The 26,594-nt window shown below is 37.5% G+C and overlaps 3 protein-coding genes across 3 annotated transcripts; 2 read left to right on the top strand and 1 right to left on the bottom strand.

Annotated features, from left to right (window-relative positions):
• Positions 1 to 258: 258 nt before the first annotated feature.
• On the top strand, positions 259 to 18,064 carry LOC103462536 (arf-GAP with dual PH domain-containing protein 1). Its single transcript, XM_081598831.1, has 11 exons — positions 259 to 600; positions 4,220 to 4,350; positions 6,938 to 7,029; positions 7,462 to 7,544; positions 7,638 to 7,750; positions 9,568 to 9,714; positions 12,131 to 12,214; positions 12,395 to 12,457; positions 14,775 to 14,846; positions 16,431 to 16,662; positions 16,757 to 18,064. The coding sequence occupies exons 1-11, from the start codon at positions 513 to 515 to the stop codon at positions 16,783 to 16,785; spliced, it is 1,134 nt and encodes a 377-aa protein (XP_081454957.1). The 5' UTR covers positions 259 to 512; the 3' UTR covers positions 16,786 to 18,064.
• Positions 18,065 to 18,541: 477 nt separating this feature from the next.
• uts2r4 (urotensin-2 receptor 4) lies at positions 18,542 to 21,199 on the top strand. Its single transcript, XM_008405420.2, has one exon. The coding sequence runs from the start codon at positions 19,716 to 19,718 to the stop codon at positions 20,787 to 20,789; it is 1,074 nt and encodes a 357-aa protein (XP_008403642.1). The 5' UTR covers positions 18,542 to 19,715; the 3' UTR covers positions 20,790 to 21,199.
• A 924-nt stretch (positions 21,200 to 22,123) lies between these two features.
• On the bottom strand, positions 22,124 to 25,960 carry lgals2b (lectin, galactoside-binding, soluble, 2b). The gene is made up of 4 exons (XM_008435109.2): positions 25,873 to 25,960; positions 24,044 to 24,117; positions 23,690 to 23,861; positions 22,124 to 22,498 (listed from the first exon to the last, which is right to left on the bottom strand). Exons 1-4 carry the CDS (start codon positions 25,873 to 25,875, stop codon positions 22,352 to 22,354), a joined length of 396 nt encoding a protein of 131 aa, XP_008433331.1. The 5' UTR covers positions 25,876 to 25,960; the 3' UTR covers positions 22,124 to 22,351.
• Between the last annotated feature and the right edge of the window lie 634 nt (positions 25,961 to 26,594).

The raw sequence follows: 26,594 nt of genomic DNA, 5'->3' as shown, positions 1-26,594 counted from the left end.
TGCAGCTGCGGGGAGGGATATGCGATCTAACCGCATAATATGCGGAACAACAGCGTGTTGGAACAACCTCGGCGCTTCACTTCCTAGTGTGGCGTCTGACTCTCTCCGTTCAACACATGCAGTCCGGCCGGAAGTAGAGCGCAATCTGTCCGCTGCTCTCACTGGGGATCCCAGGAGAGGTGTACGATTTGGGGAATTGAAAAGTTTGGATGATGTTTCGTTTTTCACCGTGTGACTGGACGGAGAAGCTTTGATTTGCTTTCCCTTCACCTGGAGGCATAAAGTCTGTGCTGCGGCCGCACATCGGGCCTACCTGTGCGGACTCGTCCGCACCTCAAGGAAGGAAGGAGGGAGGGCGCGACGCGAGTCGGCACACCTTTTTCCTTAAAGGTTTCTGTCTCTCTCCCCCCCCTGTCTTTTTGCTCTGCTGCACTCTTTCTCTCTCTCTCTCTCTCTCTCTCTCTCCCTCCTCTCGCGTTGCAAGCCGGCGGATAAGGGATCTAAACGCCGAAATGTCGACAAACGAAAGAGCTATCCGAGCTCTTAAAGAGATTCTGCAAAGGCCGGGAAATGACGTCTGCGCAGACTGCGGCGCGCTGGGTAGGTTGAAGAAAATCAGTGTTAACCTGTTCCAGTTAAGTGTTTGATGAATGCCAAGGCATTTAGGCTGCATGGGACGGCCACACTGGTTTAGTTTGAAATCTTGCAGATTGGTGTCTGATTTGAAAATATGTCACAAAGAATGCTGGGAATTCAACTTCAGCTGGACCTCAGGTGAAGTTGTACGGGCCTCGTTCTGCTTGGTGTGTGCAACGTGGAGTATCCAGAAGAAAAAAGGAAAAAGCCATGAGATTGGAACAAGACTTCACATGCTTAGTGTAGGGCAGTGTAGGACTTGCACAGAACACACCCTTTTTTTTTCAGTCAAGCCCAAAAAAGAATGATCTGCCTTTTATTTATTTATTTTCTCCCATACAGCAAAGAATATCTGAACATTTTTAACACTAAAATCCACTGGAGTTCACTAATCACACTGGTCAACAGACAAAAAATATTGTCTGTGGTTTTTCAAACTGTTTCAGGGTCATTTTGATGAACTGAATCCAGAAATCACTTTGGTTTTGCCCAATCGGGTCAACTTTCTGACCTATGGAGCAACATGAGCATCAAAATGCATGACCTGTTCTCACATCTGGATCGGTTTCCTGAGAATCTGGATCAACGAGTGACGATCAGAGGGAGAGATTCCATCAGGACAGAAAAGAGACGGAGAATTTCACACAACGAAGACATAATGTTCAATTCACATGTCCTTACTCTGTAAGAATTGTTATTCTTACAGAGTAACAATTGTGTAAATTGTTATTCAGAAATCCAAGTTTGTAACATTTAGGTAATATCCTCATCCTGCTAATGTGTTAAGAAGATTATCTGAATACCATCCTTCTGCAGTTATTCCCTGTTATTCTATAATGCACTTTCCTTCCATTCAACTTTCCATAAATTTGCTTTGATGCTAGGTCAGGTGACCGGCCAGCTTCTTTTGCAAACCATACCATTCACTGGATGACAGTAAAATGTGACGTTTCTGTATTTAAAAATTCTTTATTTTTGTCTTTTTTCTTGAGAACCTGGACTTTTGAGCTGTGGTTGGGTGTAATCAATAATCATCAGATTCTTCAAGATTCTGTTTATTTATTATGGTTCAGGCGAAAGCTGATATTTTTGGCACACTCTCTTGAAAACGGCACTAAGAAGGAGATCTAAAATAACCAATATCACACGTACGAAGACGTACTGTTCTGTCAAATTAAGCCAATATTTTAAGGTGCCAACATAAAGATGACTGTAAACATAAAACATAAAAACATCTCACTCTCAGCGTGTAGCGCCAGCGTGTTGTAAACAAAGATAAACATAAACTGGATAAATTTGAATCACTGTTGGATCAAAATGTGGAGAAATGAGTTTTACTCTTTGAATTGGAATAATGAAATAAATGGTTGATGTTTAATAGATCCATATGGTGTTGACCTTAAAGGTGTACACTTCTCTTCCAGCTACAAAGCCAAAATTAAAACGACCTCAACAGTCATGTTCTGTTTTTTTGGTTCTATACTAGCTTCCCAACAATAAGCGTGTTGATTTGCAAAGCAAAACATGAGTAAAGCCGTGCCGTGGTGAGGATTTATATCACTGCCAGATTGTCATTTCATCTCAGAGTCTTAAGGAAGTGCAAAGGTGTTGGCTGGTCTGATGCACCTTGACGGCCTTCTGGTTAACTTTCAGCTCACATCCTTCCTTCTTGTTTGTCGTTGGGTAACTAAAGATGGTCACTCTGTCTGCTTTTTGGGAGCCTTCAGAGACTTTGGTTTAGAAGGCAGTCAGGGATCGGTATTGATCAACCGGCCACATCCGAACTCCAGTCTGCTTGGAAGAATGTTCTTCCTGCTCAGACATCAATAATTTCTCCTGATAAGGTCAAGGCGGTCTTTCACACACAAGCTGTGTTTACTGTCAAGATTGGGGTTTTTTTTTTGGGGGGGAGACAAAGCAATGAAAGGATAACTCTCTAAATCTTTTAGATTAGAGGAACAGGATAAACAAATGAACCTGGAAGATTTCCTGTTTTGTGTGGCATTGTTCCAGGGGAGCCTTACGGTTAGAGTTAAAGGGTTTATTGAGTTTAAGTATTTTATCCTCACCTAGCAACTACTTTGATTTTCTGTCTGGCCGGGCTCGTCATTCCAAAATGCTTTTAAAGCGATAACACGGGTGATCAGGATTTATGTTCTACTAAGATTACTTTTAGAAAATGTGGAGTACTTATTTTATTCTTGTTGTCCAGAAAACCAGAACAGGAACATCTACACTTCACTCAACGCAGACCAGAAACAAAACCCATAAGTTAGAACTAAAAGACCCAGAGAAACTCCTGTCAGGTTATAAATTGTGGAATATTTATTCTTATTCATAAAAGAAACTCCTGTTAGGTTATAATTGTGAATTACTTTTGTTGTTTTTCTTTTTTTTTTTGTTGTTGTTCTTGTTGGTTTGATTGTATTTCCTCTAATTCATGTAAAGCACTTGAAATGCCTTATTGCTGAAAATGTGCTATCTAACTAAAATTACCTTACCGAAATAGATTTCCTTTTCCTAGTAAATTAATTCGTATTGAGTTCATGTGATCCTTCATGTTTTAACATTGAATTTTTTTTGCATTGCTCTCGCTACATCCCGATTTTCTTTCATTGAATTAAAACATCAAACAACGCTGATTTTCTGCAAAAATACCCATAAACAATAGGACTGGAAGTACAGTGCATCCAGAAAGTTTTCAGATCACCTCAGTTTTCCCACATTTTATGTTCCAACCTCATTCCAAATAGTGTTAGTCTAATTCTACACACAAATACTCCAAAATGACAATGTGGGGGGAAAAAAGTTTTTCAGCGTTTTGCAATTTCATTCAGAAGAGGGTAATGAGTAGCGTGTACGTAAATATGATTGGCAGCGCTAAGACCCTCCTCCTCGCTCTGATTGGTTGTTTCTAGTCAGGGCTGGGAGAAGACAGAGCAGCTCAGTTTTGTTCACAGATTATCTGTTTCATACCAAACTGTCACAACATAGTGACAGTTTTAATATATATGTTTAAAAATGTATAAAAGTTACATACCACAGCTTTAAGTCCCATTGAACGTCTGACAGGCGTCTGCCGTCCATCCTGATGGAGGCTGAGAAGTTCTGCAAAGAAGAATGAACCAAACAGTCTAAATAAAGCTGTGACATCATTTTCAAAAAGACTGTAATTATTGCCAAAGGTGATTCAACAAAGTGTAAAGACCGTAAATATTTACCCAAATGAGATGTTTTTCTCTCTCTCTTTTTAACCAGTTAGCAAAATGCTCTAGATTTTTTTTTCTTACATTGTCACGGGGTGTTGGTGTGTAGAAGTTTGAAGAAGTAAATTAATTTAACAGAGTTTGAAGTGAGGCTATAACATTACACAAATGTGAAAAAACATGAAGATATTGAGTACTTTTCAGAGGTACTGTATCTCTTTGCCATCACGTTTAGTGATTGTAACGCTTACATCTTACCCTCGAGCTTTAAATTTTAATATCTAGGATCTCCTTTTGTATGTATAGCACCGGGACTCTATTCTGGCTTTTCAATTTCTTTCTTTTTTTTTTTTTTTTGATTTTCTAACCTGCTGCAGATCCGGGTTGGGGCTCCTGCTCCCTTGGTGTGTTCATCTGTCTGGACTGCTCTGGAATCCATCGCAACATCCCCGAAATCTGCAAAGTCAAGTCCCTGAGACTGTCCCACTGGGAGGACCAGGAGGTTCAGGTCAGAGGTCAAAACTAGCAAATCCTAGGATCTCATCTGTTACAAATGTAGTTTTATTTATTTATTTATTTTAGAGGAGAGAAAGTATGTGAGAAAGTTGAGTAAATAAGGAGGAAAATTTATAGAGGCAAGAATAGATAATTTGGAAGAATAAAACATCTATATTATGCTAAAAAAAAAAACGTAGTTTTTCAATTTTTTTATGTGCTGTTTATTTTAACTGGCCCAGCAAAGTATTAGCTCTGCTGCTCCATTTTTTAAATTTCTAGTAAATGCTACAAGGTTCTGTTCATGACTGCTTCCAGGATAAATATGTTCACTGCACTTAGGGCCTAATTTGTAAATTCTCCAAATTTCCCAGCTGATCAGGATTTTATTGTTTTTTTTTATTGTGGTTTCCTGTGTGGGGAGTCATTTTATAGATTTACAAAAAAGTGGTTATCATCAGTAGTTGTACTTTTAACATATTGAGTTTTCATAAAGAGGAGAAAGCTACTCAGCTGAGTTGGAAGGCTAAAAGCTAGCTTAACAGTCGTGTTGAACAGCTTAAAGCTCAAAGGGAAAAACAGTGTAACTATATACAATGTTATATAGAGATTAAGTTGATCAATGTTGCCTTACCTGAACGACATATTGCTGTACCAAAGTTGCACTGCCTTTTGATAATCTATCATTATATTCAATGGATGCTAGTATTTTAAATGGCTAAAATTAGCTAAAACCAGCTAAAACTTGGGTCTGTGTGGCTAGTTGTTAGCTTTGCTCTTCCCTTACGATTTTTCACTATTGTTTGTTGGTTTTATTATTTATGTAGCAGGGACAATGTGTAAACACATTATCCTTCACAAAAGTTAGTCAATTGCAGAATTACACCAGATTAAGCTTAAAGCTGCTTTTCATCTACATGGCAGCTCATAACAATAAAATACGTTCAACATGTGTTTATTCCATCTATAGCTATTCACACCAAACATTTTTTATCAATTTATAGCCATTTACACAATTCTTCTATCTACCATTTAAATTAATTTGATCAATTTACATTGCAAATAGCCAAGGTTTAATGTTGATTATGCTAATTTACCAGTAGTTGCGTTCTGACCTTTTGGAAGAAATCAGGCCGATCAAGGAATAATTTTAAAATTTCTAAATCACTGTGATGTGAACTTAACTTCTCTCATACAAATCCAACAGATAATTTTAATCACTTCAACTTCTTTGAAAGGATGCATACAGTGGTGAGAGGCAAAGAAAGTTGCTTTACTTCTTGTGTGCTTTTGCTTTTTAGTTCTTTTCAATCTGGTTGTTTCAAGTTCACACTCGGGTAGCTTTGTGTAGTCAATGTACAGGCATATTTTTCTAAAATTTTGCATGCTTTCAAGATCCCACTTGTTGTGTCATAGATTTTCCATTAAAACTACCCAGCAGGAAGTGAGGAGGTGTTTTGGAACTAGTTTTACATGAAAAGACAACAGTATGTAGCAGTAAAGCTTTTGGCAAAGGGAGAGCATGCCAAGCAACTTAGATATTAAAGCTTTGTGTTGACTAACAAATCAAAAAATATAGCTTCTGAATGTCCACACCAAAGTAAATGAATTAAACACAATGAATAAAATCCTACTTTTATGCACTTTTATGGTAATTTGTTATGGCAAACAAAGAACCATAACCTTTTGGTATGGTAAATAACAAAAAAAAACTTTAATAAACTAACAAAACCCACAGGACAATTATTAGTTTCAGATTAAACAAGGACTTCAGAAATGTGTTAACTGTCGTACTTAAAGTGGCAGTATTATTCTAAATTTTTTAGTTTTACATCATCTAATAATGTTATTCCCTCATCGAAAACATACCTGGAGTTTTGCCTTAATTTTTCCATGCGTGTTTGACAATCTCTTTAATCTCCCATGGCAACCATTCAGCTATGTTGGACCTAGCTCCGCCTTCAAGATGAAGCTCCTCCTTCTGAGAATCTGCATTACAGAGCAGTCCTGTCCTATGACTTTCCCACCTAGCTCCTCCAGACTAGCCAGCAGCAATTAGCAAACAGCTTTTGGTACTGCACATGTGCTGAGCTCAAGCTACTTATAACGATAAGTAGCTCGTTATAGGAGCTACTTATCAGAGCAATACTAGTAAAAAAGTTGTTAAACAGTTAATAGAGGAGCCATGTTGTGATGACTCCCTGGAGGCGGAGTTTCAGAAAGAGCAGCAGCTTCTTAAAGATGCAGAGGTCCAATTTGAAGATGTTAAATATCAAAGTCAAGTTTCTTTTATATTTGATACATGTAGCATTTTTTAAACAACTGAAGGGAACTGATTGTGATATAAAATGGCAGCATGTGGTCAGAAAACACACAATACTGCCCTTTTAACATCAATTTCTAAGAAAATATATGTGGGAATTTTAAAAGATGAATTCTGTGATTGTATAAATGTACTTTAAGATGGAATATATTCCAAAACGTCCAAATTTATTTTGCCTAATGTGTCCTCCTGTTATTGTTCTGTTCATTCATGTGCTGGGGCGTCATTCGTACTTTAATACTGTCTTTTTTTTATATGTGTTGTGTTTGTGAGATAGTTCATGGCTGAACATGGAAATGAGCTAATGAAGGCAAAGTATGAGGCGGATGTTCCTGTCTACTACTACAAACCAACCCACAAGGACTGTCAGTGAGTAACCACAGCTCCACATGCAACTATCAGAGCTTAAGTAACGTTATGCAAAATGGATGTGATCTTTGAACGTGTGGCTTATCACATGGATGGTCCTGTTTCTCTACAGTGCCTTACCAAAGTTTTGGTTTAAAAAAAATGCAAAAAAAAATCAAAAAATAAAAATCACTTGCACATGTCTTCATTCCTCTTTCAATTTGACAACGCTAACTAAAATGCAGAGGAAACGTTATCGGTAAACATGTCTTTCCTTTGGTGTACGACTGCGTGCATATCTGAGTCTTATTGAGAGGTCAACTTGACCTCTCAAAGACCTTTGAGGTTTATATGACGAGGAAAGCATTACATAGCCTCAGTCCATTTACCGTTTGATCAATTCGTGTGTTTCTTAAGTGTGTGTGTCTTTCCATTTTGTTCGTGTTTGCTCAGAGTGCTGAGAGAGCAGTGGATCAGAGCGAAGTACGAGAGGAAAGAGTTCTCGAAACCTGGGAAAAGCTTGACGTACGAATCAGGTGAGCGCGCACAAACCCTCACATGTACTGTAAAAAATAAAAAATAAAAAATTCCCTTGACCTTAAATAATAAGGTTTGCTTGCATCCTGCAGAAACGAGAGAGGGCACGTTGATGAAAAGGGGGCGGGACAACGGGCAGTTTCTGAGCAGGCGATTCGTCCTTTCTGAAAGAGAGGGCAATCTGAAGTACTACACCAAATATGACGTAAGCAGCAGTTCGTGAGAATCCAGTTCAGTAAAATGACCTTAAAGCACATTCTGCTCTAGTCTACACCCACTATACAAATACCCCTAAATATAAAAGATTTTAAAGATAAGAAGTATATTCACAAATGATTTCTGTATGGTTTAGGTTTTGGTCTTTCATATTCACAAGTTCAGTTCAACTGTATTCCATTCAGTTCAGTCCAGTTTATATGTTTTGAACTGACAACATGAGACAACAAAATGAGGATTTGTCTTCTCCACTGAGTTTGTGCAAGTTCAGACACGTTTACTGAGGATTCTGTCTGAACTGTTCACCATTCAAAATAATTATCCTCAGAAGCTGGAAACAAATGCTGCATATAAAAGACACACACACAAAAAAAACCCCAGCTTGTTTCGATAACAATAAGGACTTTGTGTGTTCCAGCATATCATGTATTATCTGATGTCTATTATTACAAACAGCCTTTTATTATCTGAATATGTGACAAACTGATATCACTGCAGTGATGGCTATAATCAACTGTCAGATTGAAAAACCTTGATGCTCTGCACACATAAAATTTTAATTATTAAGCACATCAATGTAGCCAGTTTCTCAGTTTATCATAAAATCATAAAAAGTAGAACAACTGTGGCCTCTGATTTTCAAAACCAGTAACTGAGTGAATTCTAAGTTTTCCAAATGTGTCACCATACTGACAAAAATCTGGGAACAGTCTTTTAACGTGACTTGTACTTTTTCAGTTAGTTGAAAAAGGTAAAAGAACAAACAAAACAAATCCAAGAAATTGGGTTATTGGTTGAAGGATACAATTTAATTGTTTTCCTTCTTAGAATAACTTGAATGGACAAATGGTAGAGATGCATTGTGTTCAACTTGCCTTCATAATAGTATTGAATCTTGTCACTGAGTGGATCAGTAAGGAAATCTCACTGGTTTTCAAACCAGGATTTGAAACAGGCCAGCATAAATAATCACCAGAAGTTGTTTCTGTTTCATTAGCTGCATCTCCACTGACCGAATAATCGCATAAATTCAGAATTACAAAAATAAATTTGCTTAATGGAAAAACACCAAACGCCAAGTTTTTCAATAAATTGTCTTTGCGCTAGGATGAGGTGGCTTTTCAGCTGAATTGAAATCAGTGTATTTTGCAAAACTGAATTGAAAACAATTTTTTCACATCACACAAGTCACGTGATCAACAACCGGATGTTACTACTGCTGGAAAAGACAAAGAGGTCAACAGGAAGTGGCAGGAGGTGGATGACACCGCATGAATTTTTTAAGTGACTTATCACATGAACAAACTTATTTTTGTTTGATTTTAATTGAGTTTCTTTTTTAAAGGAAGCACCATAATTGCAAAATTGTTTTTTTTTTTTTCATTAGCGTAATATCAAAAAGGATTTTGCACACAGTTGTAAAGGAAACGCAGGTAATTGACACCCAAGTTTGTTTGGGAAGTTCTCAAAATTTTGTCTGAAAAAGCAACAATGCTTTAAAACTTTTTTTTTTTATGCTTGTTACTAAATAGTTGAACTCTATAGTTGTCTGATCTATATTTAGCTTGAGCTGGGTCCGGTCATGGTGCCACAGTTGGGCGCCATGGCAGCAGACAACAGGGATTTGAGTAATTATATGATGGTCAGTCTGTAGCGACATCAGTCTGCCATTAGCAACCAGCTCAGAACGCTTCGACTTAACCTCCACTTTCACTGCCTTCTGCCTCTCGCTTAGTCACATTTAAATAAAGCAACATTCAGCAAACTATACCTAGAGTTTGAAAAACCCTCTCCTGATTTGTTTAGGCTAAGGAGCCCAAAGCAGTGATTAAGGTGGACACTATCAATGCGACATTCCAGCCAGAAAAGATCGGAAATCCCAACGGCCTGCAGATCACCTACCTCAAAGACTACAGCACCCGCAATATCTTTGTGTATCATGACAATGGCAAGGTGAGAGTCACACACACTTGGTGTTTTTCTGCTTAGTAATGATTGTAAAGCAGAAGCCTGACTTAAACCAATCATTCAGTGTCTAGCAGTTCAATTCTGGCTTTTAGGGTCACAGTTCAATTTAGAAACAATTTTTGATTCAGAAGCCAGTTTTTTCTGTTCAGATGGTCGAGAGATTCTGTTTAAATCATGTGACTGACAAGAGGAAAAGACAACGTAAAAAAAAAAAAAAATATATATATATATATATATATATATATAACATTTATTTTTTAAAGGAATTTTACATCATTCCATACTGTTTCAAAATGTTATTTTTCTTTATATTTAGGGAAAAATAGGCTCATGTGTAAAATTCTGTAGCTTAAATTGCCAGCACTAAGTTAGCTTTGCTGGCCAGCTTTTTCTTAAACATAAAAATAAAAAAGATTTATACATAATGTAATTTTACAAAAAGCAACTTTTGAGCATTTTGAATGGATTCAGAAATGCCACGACTAGGAATTGTGATTCTCTGTGGAATCAAATTTTTTTCTCCACCTCTATTAAACAATGTAAAGCATCATTTAAATTACTTGTTATCTGTCTAGATAGATGTGATGAATATGCTTTCTAACTATCTCGCCGGTGTCGTTGTGGAAGAGCCGATCATTTGTGCCAGTCTCTGCTTCCCGGTGGAATCCATTATCAGATGACATTCAAGCATCACATCCATCATTCTCTGTCATCCAGAAACACAGTGGGATATATTGAGCCGTCCCGTGTTTGTATGTGATTTATTTGCTGCCGTCTGTCACCCGGGACTGAGGAAATCAGATCAGTGTCATTGCATTAGCAGCGATCTGCAGAGTTGTTTAGCTGACTTTCTACTTCAGGGAGAGTTACAGAGGAATGAAGTGGCACACCAAGCTTTCCTTGAACACTTTTATTCCCTTTTTTTAATTTATGAGGTAGTGAGTTTGTGACAGCTTCGATTGTAATTGCAGTTTCAAATATCAAAACCACTTAAGCCTGCCTGAAAGTTTTTTTTAATATATATATATATATATATATATATATATATATATATATATATATATATATATATTATAATTAATTTTAATCAACTTGCACTGATTACGTTAATCAGACTTTTTTTGTGCTTGTTGTCTTTGTTAATATACAGTTAGGAGGGTCACCATAAGTTTTACTGGACGATGAATTGCCCCATAAGTTATCACGATAAACGATAATATTATTGTTGTTTTGAGACCATTTTCAAGCAATATTATGGTGATGGCAAATTAATGCAGGAACACATTCTTAAATATAAATAAACTTTCAGTTCTAATGAACATTTGACAATGGAACTGGAAAATGTTTGAAATATAAATAAACAAAACAGAAACAACAAAGAAATTGAATTATGAAGGCTCTGTAAACAAAATTGTCCTTCATAAAAGAGGATTAGTTGAGACCAAAGATAGATAGACTGAAGATAGGTTTTGGTAGGAAGAGAGAGAAAACAGAAGAATGTTTTGCAATTTACTGTCTCTTATATCAGAGATATAATAGACGATCTACTAAGAAATAAAATCTAAAATTGCTCATTGTTGACAAATTCAGCTCAAGAACCCTGTAATATGGGTTCATGAAGAATTTCATGCAAATTCTCCATAAAAAAATGCCAAAAAAATCTAGTAACAAGATGTTGAGAGTGAGTTAAAATTAGCGGTGCATCATTAAATCTGCCAGTGAATAAATCGTCCCAATTTCCTTAGTCGCATGAAAACCTGATCTTCTCTACCTCCACAAAGGAACGGCGCCACAAAATTTCCGCAAAAATTCTCACATTTTGCTACAATTACAGTAACGAAATGTATTTTATTGGAATTTGTGTCATACACCAATATGAAGTAGTGCAAACTGTAAAGTGAATGTGGGGGAAATGATTTTAGTTTTTCAAACCTCCCTTTTTAATTTGACACCTTTTATGTTTAACACCTGGTGTGGTTGTATTAAAGGTAACCTAATTATTTAACAGAGTCTGTATGTGTGTAACTTTACCTAGGAGTCACTGTAAATAAATCAGATGTCTGGTAAAGAAAATGATTGAACAATCGGCATCACGAGAACCAAGAAACAGAAAAAAGGAATGGAGAAACTTAGCTACGTCGAGTTGTTGAACAAAATTCTTGACTTTAAACATTTCACACTTTTCAATCCATTACCTGAAAATCACAAGAGTGTGGCACAACTGCAAATATACAAAGATATATACCAGAGGTGTTCATTTATAATGACCGGAAAAACCAAGACGAACTTTAATCATATATCTGGTTTTTGGCCCAAATGTGAAATATAAATGAATGCCTTAAAATTTTGATTCTTGCCTTACTGTTTATGTTTTCTCTTCTGTTTTTTTTTTTTTTTTCAGGAAATTGTTGACTGGTTTAATTCAATCCGTGCCGTTCAGCTTCAGTATCTGAGAGTGGCCTTTCCCGGTGCAACCGATGCTGAGGTAGACGCATTAACCTTTTCTAAATATGCACTCTTGCATTCACCTATTTTTAATATGCATTCCTTTAAAAATACAGACATTATCACTCTTTGTTTCCTTGTTATTCACATTCTGGGAATTAAAAATAACTGCTCATTTATTGACCGTACTGAGAAACTTGGTAATTTTTTTTTTTTTCAGCTCGTACCCAAACTTACTCGAAACTTTATCAAAGAAGGATACATGGAAAAAACCGGCCCCAGGGTAAGTAAATCTACTGCTGCTTGTCTGTACATGTGCACAGCTGTAACTCCTCCACTATGACTTATTTATTTTACTTTACTGATTTACCCCAGCACAACAAAAGCCTCTTACAATTTCCCCCCAAAACACTAAAAATCGATTTTCCTCATTTTATTTTCTCAAATTAAAGTTTTCTTTAAATTTTTAATTATAGAAAAGCAACCTGCACTATATTCCACAAGCAATCAGCATTCGTTTTTATTCTTATTTGCGGTCTATTTCTCATCTCTGTTACTGCAAGCAAACTGGAGAGTTCAGTGAAATTGTGTCCAATTTGTTATGCGGTCTGCGTGTGTCAGACTGATCCTGTCTTCCTTTAGAATCAGTATTTAACAAGATAAACACATGTCTTCTTCTCACTTTTATTCTAGCTTGTGGTCTCCTGTCCCTAATTGGAACAAAAAACGAAAAAGAGACAACATGGCTAAAAGGTTAACTCAGCTGTCAATGTGACGGATTTTTACCTGTCTGACTGGATGGTAATCAGCTGAGCAAACCTGCCGTATCACCTTTCCTGTATCTGAGGAAATGAAAGGCTTCCTTGTGAGAACTCGCTTAAATCTCGTCTCTCAAGTACAAACGCGGAAGGCAGATATGCGCCGTGCAAATAAACAAAGAGTCATTTATAAGGATTTGAGTAAACATGCAGGCCTGTGCCAGCACATGTCTACGTTGGTTAAATCGGCCCAAACGTCTCGTCTTTTAGTTTAGTCAGTAATATGTCAGGGATTTATTTCTTAATGTCTGCAAAGTCAGAAGTTTACATCCATTTCCTCTGTATTTGGCAAGATTGACTTGGGTCAAACTTTTGGGGTGAGTCAGGTTTGTAGGCTCTCTCAAATATACCCACAAATTCTCTGTAGGATTTTGAACATTGACTTTGTTGTCCTTAAGCTGCTTTGTAACCCTTTGGTTGTAAGCTTGGGGTCATTGTCCAATTGGAAGACCAATCTATGTCCAAGCTTCTACTTCCTGATGTCTTCAGATGTTGCATCTATGGCATCCATTTTATGAAGTGCACCAGTCCCTCCTCCAGCAAAACAACCCTAAAACCTGACACTGCCAACCTCCTTCCTTCACAGTTAGGATGATACAAGCACCCTGGTTCTTCCTCCTAATGTAACGATCGTCATTATGGTCAAAAGGTTCCGCTTTAGTTAGATCAGACCACAGGAATATACCTCCAATAATGAAGATATTTGTCACTGTGTTCATCTATAAACTGCTTTTTTTTCTTCTTTTTTTAAAATAAAGGCTTCTTCCTTTCACTTTCAGGCCATTTCGGTGCAGAACACGTTTCACTGTGGATGATGTTTTATCAGCTTCATCTTCACAACGCCTTTGGCTTTAGTCCAATTTGTACATTTTGGACCAAAACTCATTCAGAATGATGGTTGGACATTTCCCATCATGTGTATACTTGTGTATAATTGTTCAAACAAAGGAACGCAGCAACTTCTAGAAGAAATTGTTCTAAAGGATGAATCAGACTTTTACACCTCTACAATTCTCTTCCTGATGTCTTGGGTTTCCCGTCATGTCAAAAAAAAAAAAAAAGATGCGGTGTGTTTTAAGGTGTGGCCTTAAAATACAACCACTGGTGTGAATCCAATTAGCTCAAATCACTCAGTTAACCTATCAGAAGTTTCCAAAGTCATAACATCATCGACTGGCCTTTCCGTCATTGTTTAAATACATAGAAATCATCATTGTGTACATGAGCTTTTGCACTTTCAGACATTAATAAATGAACCTGTGAAATATTTTCTCTCATTTTTGTAGCAAATAAAATCATTTTGGTAACTCTATCTGGTAGAAAACAGGAGAAGTTTGGTCTGATTTAACTCCAGACAATGAGGAAAAAGAAGTATGTCTTTTTACTCTGTGTATGTAGACAGATGAAATAACCCACTAACCTGCTGCTTTTTGAGCTGATTTACTTACATTTGAATTAATTCATGAGTAAGATGTGTTTCGGCACGAACCCACAGGCAAAATGTGAAGAGAACAATCAATCTCTCAATATTTAGAGGAGTTCTCTGAAAGAACTCCAGTGGGAAGCCTTTACCAATATCACCGACATCATCGATTGATGGTTTGGCAGAAAGAATTTAGAGTTCTGGGACTTTTCTTTCCTCTTTTCTAGACCAGCCAGCACGTTCTGGAAACAAACCAGAGCACGGCATGCTTCGGTTTAAAATACACACGGTGCTATGGATGTGAACACAATGTCTTACTGACTCTATTTATGGTTTTGTTTCTCCGCTCGTCTATGTAGCAAACGGAAGGCTTCAAGAAGCGCTGGTTCACACTGGATCAGAGACGGCTGATGTACTTCAAAGATCCACTGGTATGAGAGTCTGTTCACACACGCCGGTTCATCTGCAGCCAGACAAAGTTATAAAAAGGGAATGGTTGCAATTTTTTAATGTCATGAATCTCACACAAGTACTTTTGGATGAAAGCAGAACTTTAAGAACAATATTCAACATTTTGAATATACTGAGTAGAGATTAAGTCATGTTTGTGGTTAACCAGTGGCTAGAAAACGGGATTTAATTATACTTTTCCATGATTTGAACCTGTTCAGTAATCAGGTTCCTGTAGTTCTCACAAGACTGAGTCGAAATGGATTTAAAAAAAAAAAAATTTAGTTCAGTTTGTGTAAAAAAAAATGTCATGAACCCATAGTCAAAACTAGGAGTGGGCGACGGACTACGGTTTCATCACAATATTTTGCTGAGCTATTGTGATAAAGATAAAAGTGAAAATAAGAACTGTTTCAACATCTTTTTATGGTAACTGTATGTCACAGCAAGCATAGACCCACAAACACAATAATGCTCTTCAAAAATGTTCCCATTTGTAACATGCTTCTGTAGGTCATGTAAAAAAAGCGAGATTTGTGTCACCAACCTGAACACGGTAACTTTATTTAAGAACGTTTTGGCAGGGTTAAAAACATTTATCTTGACAATGATGAGTCAAAATTCTTTTCTTAAGAAATTTATCACGATAAATGATTTGATAAATGGCCACACCTAGTCAGAACAAATTCAACATGGTTACAAGGTTGGTTTAAAATGTTGGCATTTTACAGTGGTGTGTAAACGTGTTTCCTTCCTGATTTCTTTCTTCTTATTTTTTTTGAATGTCACATTTCAGTGTCTCATAACATCAAACCAATTTTAAAGACAATACAAGTAAATACAAAATTCAGATTTTAAATGAAGAAGTTTATTACTAAAGAGGAAAAACTACAACCATCGTGGTTTATTGCTGGTATGATGTTCCAGACTGGTTTTAATTACGTTCTTTCTCATTTGTTCCTAATTTTCTTTAATGTCAGCACAGTCTAGTTTTGACAATGAAAACTTTCCTTTAGAAACAGCATGTTGTGTTTACCTTGTGTTGTCTTTGACTAATATTTAAATTGGTTGGACGTTCTGAAGCACTTTGGTGTGACAAACATGCAAAAAAAACAAAAAAAACAACAGGAAATCAGGAAGTGGGCGAACACTTTTTCACCCCACTGTAAGATACTAGCATATTAAACCGGTTCTGTAAATATTCAAGAATTATTGACTTAAAAGAAGCTCCTGCATCTTTCTGAAAAGTTATTCACCAGTTAGTCTTATTTAAAGTGCACTAAGGTATTTACACTAGAAACTAGACAAAAATACTTGGTAAGGTTTGACGTTTTGCAGCATATTTTTGCTATAATCATAATGAAGGTATTGTTATAAAATAAAATTGAAAATATATTCTCTCCATTGTGTAAATATCTAATCAGGTATATAAAATTAAAATTGTTTCATTAACAAAATGAGGAAAATGGACAGTAGTATGCTAAAAATAGCTTACTGGAAATGATTAAAACCAAAAGTTTCCTATAACATTTTGCCTCTTTCTTTTATTTTGCCTGTGTTTGAAGGATGCCTTTGCTAAAGGTGAGGTATTCCTGGGGAACAATGACAACCATTACAGTGCTTCTGCCGGCTTACCATCTGGGACCTCCTGCAACGGCGCTTGGCAATATGGCATCACTATAGAAACACCTGAGCGCTCCTTCCTGTTTACGTGCGAGACGGAGAGTGACCAACAGGAATGGCTGAAGCACTTCAAGAATGTCATGAACACTCAGATGTCCCCTCAGGATTACACAAGTAAGGATTCAGACTTATCTAATGCTTTTTAAAAATGACTTTATTAGCTGCAAGGAGGTTTACATTAACTTTGGCTTTCTGTTTGTGTTCAAAGTGGAGGCCTTGTTAAGGCACCGACACTGACAGACCAGAGGCCTTTTCTCCCCTCAACACCCACCATCAGTCTGACAGACACAACACCGACTCTGCTACTTATCCTAAAAATGTGGACTTCTGGATTAAAAGTGAGAACAAATTTGCCAAAGCATTGTCTGATTTAGGGTTAGGGTTACGTTAACTATTCTTTAATTTTGATACCACTTTTTTTTTTTATTGACCCTTGTATCGTGAAAGCTTCTCAGCGTAGAACAAAGTTAGTTACGTGTCCCGAGTCAGTCACAAGGACACATTTTCTATCTTTATTAAGTGGTTTACAGCTAATGGTGAATAATATAATAATAATAATAATAATAACATGCAACAATAAACTTGTTGTGTGAAATTGACACTAAGTAATTTAATCCATATAAGTATATTCTATCCCTATCCATCTCTCTCTCTCTCAAGCTACAAAGCAAGCTGGTTATTTTTGTAGCTAACTGACTACAAAACTAGCAATTTTTTTTAGCTAGCTAGCTGACTATTTTTCTAGCTAACTAGCTATTTTTCTGGCTAAATAGATATTTTTCTAGCTAACTAGCTTAAATTATGTGATGGTAAAGATGCTTTTTTCCTATTGTGTCAGCTATTTCTGCCCAAGTATTTAAGTTTTGAATTTGTAATTTCTTTTTTACTGCTTGTAAAGTTTTAGTATATGCACGGTTATGGGAAACACTATGGTCAAAGCTTTATGGATACTCAAATGTTGGAGCTTTTTTTTAGCTGTTGTAGTTACAAGGCTTGGTATTCTGTACAATACATTACAGAAAAAGAAGATTTCTGTTTTGCAATGTTTCTATGGGTCAATATGTCATTTATCAGAGAGAGGAAAAAAATATATACATATATATTATTGACTTACTAGCAGAATTTTAATTTTCTAGTTGTAACATGTACTTATATTTTTTTATTACATCTTCCAAAAGATTAGATTTCCTGTTACTTTTTTATTCAAAAAGACATATTCATACTTTATATAGTATTCTTACAAAAAAGTACATATGGAAGCCAATTTAAAAATGTATTTTGAGCAAGGTGCTGAAAACAATTCCAGCAGTTGTATGGCTTAGCAGCACCTCCATGTGGTACCACTCTTTATGAAAACTACAAATGTATTTGTGTAACACCTGTGGTCGTGCTGAAATGAAACCCTGCTCTCTATTGATTTTAGGATTTTATTTTATGATCGATCTGTTGTTATAGGTTCAAAAACATTTAAAGCCTAATCTCAAGTTTACAAAATACATACAACTCTAGAAATTGATGAGGATGTACTGTCTTTTTTTTTACCATGGCTGTTACTGTTGCCTTTTCATTTTGTGATTTCTCTGTATTTTCAAAATGTACTTTCTCAGTTTAATTTCCATTAGAAGTATTTTCTTCTCTCACCATTGCTGACTTGCAAAAGATTTTCACTAATAAAAATCTGATTTCTCAAAAAAAAAACGTAAATCTGTGTACAATCTGTGCTCTTAAATTAACGAAAAAGCAGTTCAAGATTTACAGAGTAACTGAACCCCAAATTAACTTTTTTGCAGATAAACTGAATAAATTGGGCAGTACGTAACTTTTCTACAGAATGTTTTTTACGTATTTGTCTGGCCTTGATGGTTTTTGGATTGTTCACATAAGTTGAGCCCATGCAAAGAAATCAACCAGTTTAAATACCCTTCTATATCTGTCAAGAATATTGGTCAAATGTTTATCTGAAATTGTGCTCGAAGCTTGTGAATGGCTTCAGAAATGTCATGCTTTTCTCTGCAACTTGCTAAAAGACCTAAAATTTAACCAAACTTTAATAAGTGCAGATGTGTATGTCTGAACTTGTGTGAATTAGAGAGAAGTGAATACTGAATTCAAACTTCAGCGCTTCATTAAAAGGCCCAAAAATGACACCTTTTCAATTTTACACACACTTTGATGGGAGTATATAAACTCTGGCATTATAAAGTAGTTGCTGACAGTTTCCCCTGCCAGCAGTTGGTGTCTAAAACCACACCTCGGTGTTTTTGAGACATTAGGCTGAGGCCAGGGAGGAATGCCACATAAATCAATCGGCCCGTGCCAGCTTTTCACCCTGGTGAGAAAGAGGGAGGACGGATCTGGAAAGGGACACAAGAGAACTGCAACCAAGAAAACTTCAAAGGGGAAGCTGGATTTTCTTAGCCGAGGAGAAACGGATGGTTCGTCTTCCACCACAGGAAACCAAGTAGATAAACAAGACCAGCAGGAAATCATCATGGGTTATATGGAAATGAAGGATTTTTACCTTGATGTCTCGAATGGCAACATCTGCAAAGAAGCCTAGAGGGACAGGAGACAAGTTTTGACTGAATGGATGCAAGACGATTGCTCGTATAACCTAACTTGGTGCCTTCAAGAAAAGTTAAGCGAGTGGGAGTTATTAGAATTACAAATTATGTAAAAGTGGAGAAGGGATCTTTTTTCTTCTCTCTGTTGTAGAAACTACTCCTAAGATATTAGCAACTGGAGTCCTCTCAAAAACAGCTCAGTACTCGCCACCAAAGGCTTGAAGCACAGTTTGTCCATTTGACGGGCTGAGACTTCCCTACTGCTCACAAAAATCTCATATTGATTCTACTTTAACCCAGACCCAGTGGGAGGGATCCTTACTGTCTGGAAGTGAGAACATTGCTTATTGCGAGCATAAATAAATTGGAAGAAATTGGGCAACAAACACTGGAAGGAGCCAGCAATTTTCAGACTCGGGTTGTGTGAGTACTGAATTTAAATCTGCTCTGTACAGTACTATTTTTTCCGTAACACTTATTGTCATTATTTTCTGTTTCCTCTTTGGTCAGGTTTAACTAGTCTCAAACACCATAAGCTGTAAAGAGTGTTTGATTTGCACTTGGCTTGATTAGAACATGTTCTCATAAAGTCAGAAATCTGCAATGAACCGCACCCTCAATGCCACCATCGCTTCTGAGACGGGACCTGGTGTGACCCCAGGGGCTGGAGAAGGAACCTCTCTGTTTGGTGGTAGTGCTGCTGGAGCCAGTGGAGGTCTGTGGGTGACGTCCCTGCTCGGTGCCATGCTTTTGGTCATGTGCGCCGTAGGCCTGGCGGGCAACATTTACACGCTCGTCGTAACTCGCTCAGCCGCTTTGTGCCGGACGGGTTCCATGTACGTCTACATCGTCAACTTGGCCCTGGCCGACCTGCTCTACCTCTCCACCATTCCCTTTGTTGTCTGCACTTACTTTGCCCACGACTGGCTGTTCGGTGAGGCGGGCTGCCGCATCCTCCTGAGTCTTGATCTCCTCACCATGCATGCCAGCGTCTTCATTCTGGTTGCGATGAGCTTAGAACGTTACCGTGCCGTTGCCAAGCCCTTCAGTGTCCACAGGTCCTCGTCTCGGAACCAACGACTCACCGCAGGAGTTATCTGGGGGTTGGCGTTCACTCTAACGCTTCCCATGATGGTGATGATACAGCTCAGGGAGGCCAAGCCTACTGTGTATGGCTTCGGGAAGAGAATCTGCTACCCCACCTGGACGCCTGAAGCTTTCAAGGCTTACCTTACAGTACTGTTTTTCACAAGTGTCTTAGTCCCTGGACTGATAATCGTTGGACTGTATGCTGGGCTAGCAAGGCGCTACTGGACAGTGCAAGCTAGTTTAGGGGGTAACAGCCGCTCAACCCGGAGGAAAGGACTCAAACAAAAAGTGCTAGCGATGATATTAAGTATCATAATAGCCTACTGGGTGTGTTTCCTACCGTTTTGGGGATGGCAGTTAGCTAAACTTTTCTCCCCAGATTCCCTCAAAGCTTTATCTGCAGCTGCTCACAATTACATCAATTTCTTTGTCACATGTCTTACCTACGGGAACAGCTGCATCAATCCTTTTCTTTACACTCTCTTGACCCGAAACTACAAAGATTATTTGGCTCAGAAAGGTCCGTCTGGGGGATCAAGCAAGGCTGATCTTGGGACGGCTGTGACAACACCTCTTCAGGAACTCTAATGGATCACCGTACATTCAGGCAATGGAACATTCTCGACCCATCGGCCATGATCCGACAATATGAAGCTGGACAAAGAGGTATTGTTCGATTGCACATGGACACTCTGAAGGCGTGTTTACTCTCCATTGTTCCAGTTGGAGTTACCCAAGTAGTTTCGGTCACCAACTCAGTTTTTACAATTGTTCAAGACAAAAAAAAAAAGGTGTGAAGTATGTAAAGAGGTCTGACTCTTATGGAGCCCCCTTAAAGATATGGGGGATTTTTTGGGGGTTTCCCATCCCTTCGAAGTCATAAACAGAAACTTTCAGTAGAAGGAAAGAAGGCGGGGAGGGGAGAATATATCCAAACTATTTGGACTATTTTTGAGTTATTTTCACAGGGTAATAAAGTCATCTGAGAGTTTTGTTATTGTGAGGGAACAAAATATTTATTCTGTTGTGTGGTGATTTCCCATGTCCCTTAGGGGGCTCCGTAGACTCTCAAAAAGAAGGTTACAGTATTTTTTTCCTTCTTTTTCTTTGAACAAAATGTTCTGTGTGTATCTGGAGAAAATCTGCCATCAAGTTGAGCTACATTTGTAAATAGATTTGTCCTAAGATGCCCATGATGGAAAATGCTGGTACATTTTTTGGATAGCCCAGCAGATGTAGATGTTTGGTGGCATAATGTCAAACTGTTGTTCCTCTGAAGAAAAACACCATTACCAAACCCAGTATTGAATTTGTTTGATGCAAATATTTTAGTCTTGTTTTGATTCTAATCAGAGGGTTACAACTTTTTCCTTTTCATGTCTCTAAATTAGTGAAAATTGTGTTAAACAAAGTTCTTAACTTGTAAATGAGGTTTCTTGTCCTCGCAGGGAATGTGGCTAAATCGTGTCACATTCCTCAGCTTCTCTACAGCGCTTTTTTTGAGTCCTGCTGCAAATTGTTCCTGACAGAGTGCCTCATCTATCACTTGTCCCTTCTTTCACATTACCAGGTTTCGCACTTCGCTGTGTATATTTTCCCAAATTAGGATTTTTTTTTCTAAAGATGACAGAAAATGAAATGAAGCTCCATTTTCTGCTTTTTTTACTTGATTTTTATTTTTTTTATGTCGACAGCTAATGTTGGCAGCTGTCTAATCAATATCAGCAGAGATTATGCTATTGAGCAGGGTTTTTATTGCGCATTTCTTTCAGGTATGCCAGCAAATGTATCTGCCTTTACATTGTAAATATGTCAGATATCCTGTGAACTTTGTGTACAATTGTGATTAGATAACCTGTAATATTTTTTTTTAATTATGAGTGTATATTAAAATTTTAAGTGAAGCAAAAAGAAAGTCAAACTTGTCCTTTTTCAGCTTTTATTGAAGAAACCAGGCGATTTACTGACTAGCCATAAGGGCGAAAGCGGAGAAATAAGATATGATCTGGCGCCATCTGCAGACCTTTTCTCATCATTGCAACACAGTTGTTTCTCAGCAAGCAATCGGAACACTGGCCGGGCTCAGGGTTCTCTGAAACGGACCATTTCTCCAACCGGCAGATCAGAAGATGTTGAGAGGAGTTCATCCTCTACTGGATCTTCATCCCCACGATCCTTGCGTCGCCACTGACGTCGAAGAACTTGTACTTGACGTCTCCCAGACGGTTGGGGAAGTTCATCATGCTGCCGTCGGGAAGTTTGACGTAAAACTGCTCCATGTTGAAGTTGATGTAAAACTGCCAAATGTAAGAAAAGAAAATAAAAGAAAAGAAAAGAAGGGAAGCACATGCATTAGTTCTCGGTAAAAAATCAGCAGAAACACAAAAGAACATGTGTTAAAGAACGAATAAAGTAGAATTATTGTCCAATAACAATACAGATTGTGAGTTTTATGGCCCCATATTCACCTTTATGATTACCTACAGAGCAGTGCTCCAAACTAGACCTTACACCCACCTGTAGAAATGTGCAATAATGATCATAATGACTGGAATAGATTTTTCCAATTATTTAATAATTGAGTAAAGTGAGATGCAAGAATAGTTTTGGGTCATTATACCAATAAAAAAAAGAAAAGGAAAAAAAAATCAAATTCAGCTTCATTGTGTGGAAATACTGAATGTTTCTGTAATCGTGTTTAAAGACTTTTTATGTCTCATTTGTCTTATTCAATCATCTGTTATTATATTAAGGTCTATTGAAGCTGATGAGGCAGAGACTTTATAAATGTTGTTCCATATACAGGTAACAACTAGGAATCTGTTTTTGGATATACACTGGAAACAAATCAGTTCACTAAGTATTCAATAATGTAGAATAAACAATTAATGGTCTTTATGTTCTGTTTAAATGTAAACGTTTGTTTTCTTAATTTAGCTTCATACAGTCTCTGAATTAACGTGATCTATGTGTTCTGTTGATGGCTAGAATTTTTACCTCCTACACTAAGGATTTTTTAATGTCTTTAGGGACCCTGCAAAAATACTAAATCTTATTTTTGGACTTGTTTGTGGTGCAAATAATTGGTTACACTTGAAACAGGACAAAAATAACTTGCAAGTAATTCGGCAAGATATAGGATCTTGTTTCAAGTCAGTAATTTCTTGAAATTGACAAAGAAACACCAGCTCCATTAGCAAATTATTTCACTCACAACATGGGAAACTGTCATGTTATAAGTGAAATAATCTGCCAGATACTTTTTCATAAATATCAAGAAATTATTCACTTAGAACAAACTCCTACATCTTGCTGAAAAGTTACATGCAAGTTAGTTTTGTCTTATTACAAGTGTACTGATCTAGAAACTAGATCAAAAATACTTGGTAAGATTTTGTTTTTGAAGTTTGTGTGTGTCTAAGTTTAATGTTTCACTTTGGAAAGGAAAACTTGTATTGCTGTATCTTTTGCTGATTCCACGAACACACCTTGCACTCCTCTCCACGCACAAAGGGGAAGTTCATGTCTCGTTCCTCTTCGCCCCAGCTCCCCCCGGACCTGGAATTGCAGACGATGGTGTTCTGGTCTCCCCCGGCGTCGAAGCGGGGGTTGAAGTGCATCGCGATGTTCTCGGGATCGTGACCGATGTTGAGTGCAAAGCTGTGGCAGAGGCAGGACCAGGTAAGAAGAGGGCAAAGAAACGGGAAGAGGCACGACGCCATGAACTTATATTACACTGCTCTACTTCCTCTTGTTGAAAATGTTACTGAAATCTACATTTCAAAGCAGTTAGACATTGTTGTGCTTTAGGAAAAATAGAAATAAAAGAAGCATATGCATACCTGGCGCAGTCATCGTTGGGTTTGACTCGGACTTTAAACTCCTGCCCTACCTTGAATGCCATGTCCTTGACTTTCTGTTGAAAGATTTACAGTTGTGTGAATGTAGTTCACCAGGGCAAACACTGAATTCATACTTAACACAGATTAAAAAAGAAAAAGTAATTTAAAAAATTGAATTAGGGAAAAGTGTAATTCTTCACACAAAAAAGTTGCTTTGTAAGAGAAGTAGATGCATTCATAAGGAGTTTTATGTCACAACCAGGTAAATGATGGTTGTGTGACATATCATCATTTCATGATGATAGTGATGATAGTTTGTATAGCATTTGTATAGTGTGTGTGTGTGTGTGTGTGTGTGTGTGTGTGTGTGTGTGTGTGAGAGAGAGAGTCGTTAAATTCAGATCAGTAATGAGAAGCTTTTCTTATCTCAGCAGTTGATGATCAACCAGGATTAAAACAATGCATGGTTGTAAAAGAGAGTCAAAAGAGGAAGGTACTCTATTTATTCAAAGACGTGTGGACATCATGTTGATGTAGCAAAATCATAAAAGGACCCCCACCCTACACACACACACACACACACACACCTAACAACTCACCAAATCCTACAATCTGCCTATGTTGCAGATATATCTATAAATTCATATATACTGCCGCGTGCAAGGACAGAAAATTGAAATGTTTTTTATTTATTTATTTAAAAGCAAATGAGCTGTTTCTTATTCCAGGCTTGTGCTTTGAGAAAGTCACCCTGACTTTCCTGGGATTTTCCTTCAGTTCTGCGAAGTTGTTTATCTTGTCAATTAAGCTATAAATCCCATTCACATTTGTGCTTCCTATCTATGTGCTAAGCACATAGTTTAAACATAAACTTCAACATTCTGTCCCCCCCTTATATCGCCACACCCATAGTTGTCTCTCTTTATACAGCCCCCAAACTCCCAGACAGATAAGTTTGGTTTATCATTGACTTGACAAAGAAGGTGCTGGAGAAATAGTCAGTGGACTGAATTTTATTGATCCCTGTGAGGAAGTTAATTATTTAGATTTATAAGATTACACATCTTTCCCTCCCTGGACACATTTGAGGTTATAACGTGTAAAAATGCAATGTGGTGCACTTTACCGACGACATAACCGAGTGGCCATATTATCGTCATCAAGAACTATAGCAACTGATGCTCTCTGAGAAGCAATTGGTTGGTCCACATTAAATTTAATGTATGATAAAAAAAAAAATTAAAATCGAGTCTTCCTGTGCATTTTAGACAGGTCAAACATCTGAAAATGACTTCATGTTCCTCTTTCAAGAATTTCACCTACATATTAAAAAAAATGCTTATTCAGACTAAATTCATGTCAATTTACCTTTTAATATATTATAAAAACAATGATTGAGTATTCATAGTCAATTGAATAAATATGTCATCCGGGAAAATGCTCTGGTCAGTGGTTGCGTTAATCGAATAAATTGCTTTTTTTTTTTTTAACTGTGCATAAATAAATTTGTCCTCCGTCATTTTGACAAAAAATTACACACACCTGACCACGCAGAGAACATCGCGGAAGTAATTCAATCAATAATAATCAATTCAATTGGTGAAATTTGACCTGATTTCAAAACTTTACAGAGAAAAAGTTACATGTATTCGGCTTGACGATAACACGATGTGGATTATCTGTTCAGCTTGTTAAATATTAATTAAACAAAATGAAATGTAAAAATACATTATGACAGAATGTTTTCGACCAGGTTAGTCAAAAATGACGGACAACGAAAAGGCCTTGATTTACCTCTGGCCATGAATGAAGCTGTTCACACTACTCACCATCTTGGCGGTCTTCAGAGGCTCGTCCCTCAAGTGAGAAACTTCTGCTTGCTGGTTAATGCTTTATGTCGTCCTCGTGACGTTGTGGGGGAAGGAAGGAGCCAATCGGATGTGGAGCAGCAGTTACATTTACTATTACTGTGCAAGTTCAAAGAGTATTAATGTTTTAGGCACGTGTAAGTTTTATGAGATGCATTGATTCGCCGTTTGGGATACATTCTCCCAGGGTTGCCAACTCTCAACCTTCTGAAGTGAAACTTTTCTTTACATCTCACTCTCTCTGCCCTGATAAACTTCACTAAAAATAATCGAAGTTCCTGGACTTAAACGAGAACACCCCTCACCCCCTCACCCTTTCTCTGCGACAGACTGGCGACCTGTCCAGGGTGACCCCCGCCTCTTGCCCGTAACGTCAGCTGGAGATGGGCACCAGCAACCCTGCCGACCCCACTGAGGGACAAGGGTGTAAGAAAATGGATGGATGGACTTTTTTCCCCCTCACTTAAAAAAAAACACAAAAAACCCCATTTTATTTTGTTGAAAGGAAGCTATAGATGTATTGTTTGTAAGTACCAAAATGTAATGTTTGCCTGTGTTTGCTGAAATGACTTTATAACAGCAATTTTGCCATGGCAATGTTTTAAATGAGTCTGAGATTACTCTTAGCAAAATGATCATCAAAGAAGCAAGATGGCTTCAACGTTTGCTCATTCAACAGGAGA

Source organism: Poecilia reticulata, chromosome 1 (assembly GCF_904066995.2).
Source record: "Poecilia reticulata chromosome 1, P_reticulata-male-v2, whole genome shotgun sequence".
Classification (NCBI taxonomy): Eukaryota; Metazoa; Chordata; class Actinopteri; order Cyprinodontiformes; family Poeciliidae; genus Poecilia; species Poecilia reticulata.
This window is presented reverse-complemented; position numbering and strand designations above follow the sequence as displayed.

Bases quoted from the DNA above. Each gene is read 5' to 3' on its own strand.
- LOC103462536 (XM_081598831.1), top strand. From the start codon at position 513: ATGTCGACAAACGAAAGAGCTATCCGAGCTCTTAAAGAGATTCTGCAA. The intron at 7,030-7,461 runs GTGAGTAACCAC...GTGTTTGCTCAG, and splicing joins CCAACCCACAAGGACTGTCA to AGTGCTGAGAGAGCAGTGGA. The intron at 12,458-14,774 runs GTAAGTAAATCT...TCGTCTATGTAG, and splicing joins TGGAAAAAACCGGCCCCAGG to CAAACGGAAGGCTTCAAGAA.
- uts2r4 (XM_008405420.2), top strand. From the start codon at position 19,716: ATGAACCGCACCCTCAATGCCACCATCGCTTCTGAGACGGGACCTGGT.
- lgals2b (XM_008435109.2), bottom strand. The intron at 23,862-24,043 runs GTATGCATATGC...CCTCTGCCACAG, and splicing joins CCCAACGATGACTGCGCCAG to CTTTGCACTCAACATCGGTC. The intron at 22,499-23,689 runs GTGTGTTCGTGG...TACATTTGGCAG, and splicing joins TGCGTGGAGAGGAGTGCAAG to TTTTACATCAACTTCAACAT.